The 5,522-nt window shown below is 35.3% G+C and overlaps 1 protein-coding gene across 1 annotated transcript; it reads right to left on the minus strand.

Annotated features, from left to right (window-relative positions):
• Window positions 1-2,220: 2,220 nt before the first annotated feature.
• Window positions 2,221-5,439, minus strand: LOC119596544 (protein ABHD13-like; the record flags this gene model as incomplete). Its single annotated transcript, XM_037945845.1, is given in 4 exon segments — window positions 2,221-2,797; window positions 3,139-3,351; window positions 3,730-3,893; window positions 5,246-5,439. Coding segments are annotated over 4 exon segments (646 nt in total), but the record flags the coding sequence as incomplete, so codon positions are not given.
• Between the last annotated feature and the right edge of the window lie 83 nt (window positions 5,440-5,522).

Consider the following 5,522-nt stretch of genomic DNA (forward strand, 5'->3'; position numbering starts at 1 on the left):
CCTAATATTCTGACAGCAATTACTATAGGCTTAGGTATTACAATTAAGTCATCACACATTCAGATACCAAAAATCATATTAACAAACAAGCTAATACTCCAACATAGTTTCCAACAACCACCAAAACTAAAGAATACAAAAAATTGTATGAAAATCTAAAGTTTTTGTTTTTTTCAAAAAGATCAGAGGGTGTTACTATACTGTATCAGCTATTAACACTAGGACGGAGCTACTCAAGGTACATTAGTTATTTGGCATGTGTGAGAGTATCAGGCCCTAGACATTAGATACACAGTGAACAATATTTATATTCATGATCTGTCTTCCTTTCTTTTATGTATATTCATTTATACATATATCTCACAACAGCTCATGAACTCTAGCTGATCTCTATTGGCTGGGGAACAAGTGCAATGGAATATACATGATAACATTCTTTTAAAACCTCACAGTGCACATACAATGCATCATTTAGCACTAACAGGCACATCAGAGTCAGTGAAGCCCAAGTCCTCCAATAAAATTTTACAATTTAAACTATAACTTCTACTCTTTATTCTGGTCTGCATGTTCTCATTCCTATTACTGCTATACTGGAGTAATTTCCTATCCCTGCTTTATAGGAAAGTGCTTATCACTCTAGAACATTTTCTCTGTGTTCCCTGATCTCCAACCTCTGTCCATGACATAGTATGCGGCTTCCATAGCACATATTCAGTGCATTTCTTTCTGGTTTCAACACCATCAGCATTAGTGAGCAAAGACTTTCTCAAGGAAACTAGAGACCTGCTCTGTACCAAACTAAACAGCTAGGCAAATAAAAAGAAATTGATGCGAAACTGGTATTTTCCTCTCATTTCTTTAATAGCAGGCCATAATTTATAAAAACCAGTGAATGATGGCTTTAAAATTCTTAACATGGCCAAAAACAAAGTGCAATACACAAATATCTGTAGGTCTATCTAACAGCCATCCATATAGACTGCATTTGAAAAAAAAAAAAAATAATAATAATAAAAAAAAAAAAAAAAAAAAAAAAAAAAAAAATCAGCTACGGTCTGTGCTCCAGAACCACAGAAGTTTGTGAAGGAGCTAGATTTTAGAGGCATGATGGCAACTAACACTGGCAGAAAATGCACTAGTTTGATAGGCACTTAGCTCATCATTTAACCATAAAGGATACTGAAGAACAAACCCTACAACCTCCAAGCCCAGTGAAGTGAAAGTATAAGTTATCAATGTTTTACTGAAAAAATATAGAGTTATTAAGTTAATAATCTACTTATTCATTATTTTTTAGGACAATTTGAAACTTATATTTTATGAAATTATACTAGATTGTGTGTGTGGCTTTACTCCTTAAAATGGAGAAAAAAAAAAGGAGAAAAAGGTGTACTGGTATATAATGCAGCTTGTTTTTTCTTTCCTATCCTCTCTTTCTCTCTCTAAAAAGGAAGAGAAAATATGTGTATGCATTCCATTATTGTGAATAACAGGATACAACCCATGATAAAAACAAAAACAAGAAACACCAGTTTAACATAATTTTTGGTCATATATGAATTCAATATGATGATCAGACCTGTAATAACTATTTCATGCTGTGAAAAATTTTCACACTCATAATCAAATGTATTCCAATAAGTTCCTAATCCTATAAATCACTAATTATACATTCATATTCAACAACTTACTAAATCACACACATACAAAAACACAAGTAAATAATGCTGCAAATACATAAATGGAAGTAATCTTAATGCCTCACACTTATTGTCCACTTCACTCTGAATCAAGAAGTTAACAGGTGTTTTTTACTCTTAATTTTTCTTCTACCAACTTTTTCTATAAATTATTTTTACCTAGTCACAGCTTATGTCTATTTTCAATTAAGATTCACAAATTTTTCATTGACATTCAATAAATAACAATAATTAAAGAGGTGAAAAATTTGTACGTTGTGAATATACCATACCCACAATATACAGTGTACAGAAGAGAGTTGATATTTAGAAAGCCATATATAACTGTTAACACCACAAATTTTCTTCCTTTTTGATAATACAAATAGAATATCAAGTCTGTAGAGTCACATGGAATAAATTTCCAGTAAAATACCAATAATTCATTCTCCTTGTATGTGTTTCCAAGGCATTATATCTTTGCATAAAATTGTGTGATCATTCTTGATAAAATTTGGAGGAAAAAAAATCCCAAACATAAACATATATATCTATATTTATGAAAATAAAGAAATGACCAAATAAATAAAATAAAGAAAAAGGAAAAGCTAATGATAAAACGAAGTTGCTCTTCCTTTGTTACAGCAACTAAAATAAAGTCCATTTTTCATTCATATTGTAAACTTTGCCATAAGGGATAAAATTCTCTTCCTTTACAATCTCAATGAAATAAAGGCTAACTTCTGTTGCATGTTAACACTGCATAAGAGTCAGTACAAACACAGAGAAATAAACATCTTATAATAATTCTTATAGTTTACATCCACAGCTTAATCACCGGGCTAAGAACCACTGTCAACACGCACTGCGCATACATCTCTTCGTCCCATTTACTATTTCCAGTATTTTAACATAAAAGCCTCCATAAATGAAACCTTCTTCCCTGCTTCATTCTAGCGAAGATGAATCATGCAACCAATGAGGGTAATGTTTATGAGAGCTTATGTGACCAACATGATGATAAAGGGGCCTGAAGGATGCTAGAGAATCTGAGGTTCCGAGAAACACACAACACCGGGCAGGAGAACAGGAGGCTGAGTGGTCCTCTGAAATAGCTGTGAGGGGACAAGGTAGATTAGAAATTAGAAACTTTTTTCCTACTTTCTCTTTCTCTTTCTCTTTGAATCTGTTTATGAATGGTATATTTCTCAGGGGATACTCATATCACCATTTAGCATAAACTGTTCCTTTCCAAAAAATCATAATTACAACAAATTTTAACTGCAGAAGAAGAAAAGAAAAAAGAAAGAAAGAAAAAAAAATTCTATCATGTATCTAAATGTAAAAATTCATCTACAAACAAAGGTTCTTCCAAATATAGTATGTACATACATACTCAAATTTGCATAGAAACTCCTAAAAAGATATTTAAGTCTTATATCAGCTTCCATCTTACCTCCTCAAGGAAATGAAGCAACACCTGGTAATACCCAGGACACTTCCAGGTTTCATTATGCGAGCCCTGTGTGAACTGCATGAGACGTTTGGCCGGTGATGCACAACAGTGGTACAACTCCATCATCATGCGTGGAGGTACCAGCGAGTCTGCCTGGCCTGAGAGGAATAACGTTGGCACAACCACTCTACACATCTTGTATTTTGACAGGTACTGTAAGCCAAGTGGACAGGTGAGACCAGTCATTAGAGCTTTTGGATTGTAGCAGCACATGATAGTACTTCTATCATTAAGAAAAATTCCATGGAAGTACTAGCTTTTCATTAGTTTTTGTTTTTTCATCAACATAGATAATCATTCCCCCTCCCCCCCCCAAAAAAAAAAATCCTTTGAGGGACACGAACATACAACTCCCTGCCCTCTTCCTATTTTGAGCACACAAACCAACCAACAATACTGACAATGATAGTGATTGATGATAAGAGTTAGATGATGAGGATGACAGCTACTACTGAAGATAATTGATAGTTTAACTGAGATGACAATGGTGGCAGCAATGTCAATAACAATGATTCCTTCCACAACTCTTACCTTATTCTTGTGACACCACTCAGGCAACTTCGCCAGGAACTTAACGTTAGAGAAGAGGACCTTGGCCATGTCCGGGATGGAAGTGAAGGTGTTCTCTAGGATCACGGCCGCAACACGACTGCTGATTTCTGACCTACTAACACAATCTACAGCTACAGCACCACCTGGGGAAGTCCAGAAGATTCTACTTAGTGCTAATAGCCAAATGACCGTTGTGTGTGTTAAACAAGAGGTGCCAATGATTGCAAGTCTTTCATTATCTCAGAATATTTTTTTATTTTTGAGTTTTGATTTGTAGTCATAAACATAATATATGCAGTAATATAATCTAAAATCTGTTTAAACAACTATAATATTAAGGGCACATCCTGGGTGGGTAGGTCTACCTGCCCATCTGTCAACTAATCTACCTGTGATTTTCTACCTGTTTTTTCTTTGTATGTCAGCCTACTTCTGTCTGTCACTCTATCTATCTGTCTATTTCATCCAATTGATCAAGAAGTCAGTCAGTCTATCAGTCAGATAATCTGTTGGCTTCGCAGTTAATTAACCTCTTGCATCCAGGTGACATGACCATCACATCATGAAAAAATCTGGGTTGAGGGGCGGGTGACATGAACATGCTGGGAAAACCTAGCTGTAGGCTGGGTGACGCAAACCTGCTATTGAGAGTTTTTTGGCTGAAGGCCTCGGTGGTGGAAAAGACTACACAAGTGCCACAAGTGCACAAACCTACTTTATTTTGGTTTATTTTGCATTATTCCCATTGATGTATGAGTGTGGAATGTCGTGTCTGTAAGCTCCAGAGAGGATACCATTTCCATGCTCAGCATTATATTCCTGGCACCATGAGTAGTGATGCAGGTTGTATTACAGAAAATTTAATATTACTAAATAAATAAATAAATAAATAAATGACACCAATAACACAGTGTTACATAGTTTTTTTGTTATTTTTCAGAGTTGTAAACTAGCTAGAGAGATGATTGGAGTCTGTGCAAAGAAAAAAAAAACTATTACATCTGGATAATGCAATCATATGGCAAATATGGACATTGCAAAATGGAAAAAAAATAAAAATGCTTATGCTTAAAAAGAGTAAATAACTTTGCAAATAGGCAGCATAGAGTCTTGTCCCTGCACTGAAATTTGCATGTGCACAGCCTACAAGAGCCACCCGGAAGAGTGTCCAATCACATAAGCCTAATGGCCATTTTTTTTTGTGATTTGACTGCCATGACACAACCAGATCCAATGGGTTAACTAACCTCTTAACCAATTAGTTGATCACTCACTCTGTTAATCATTAATTGCTAAACCAGTCAGTCCACTAATTAATCAGTTAGTCTATCAATTCAAATACTGATATTCAACTTACTAGTCAATATCAGTTAAACATCCAATCAGTAAAAAACAAATTTATCAACCAATCATAACATCCTTCCTAGTTTCCCCATCAATGTGTAAGCCCCCTCCCCCCCACAAAAATTACTCACTCTTGAATATCCATACTTACCTAAGGATCTACCAAATATTATAATCTTGTTTTGGTCTATATCAGATCTGGTTTTGAGGTAGTTAATAGCCGCCTGTGCATCTAGGTACAGGCCCTCTTCGGATGGTGAGCCTTCACTCAGGCCGTAGCCTCGGTACTCTAACAGGAGAAGGTTCACGTGCAGCCATCGATACATTTCATACACGTTGCTTAACCTGCAATAAGGAGACATTGCTAGGTGAGAAAACAGACATGCTTTCTTTAACCCAATGCCACCAGGAAAATGTTGTGTTCACTA

Source organism: Penaeus monodon, chromosome 38 (assembly GCF_015228065.2).
Source record: "Penaeus monodon isolate SGIC_2016 chromosome 38, NSTDA_Pmon_1, whole genome shotgun sequence".
In the NCBI taxonomy this organism is placed as follows: domain Eukaryota; kingdom Metazoa; phylum Arthropoda; class Malacostraca; order Decapoda; family Penaeidae; genus Penaeus; species Penaeus monodon.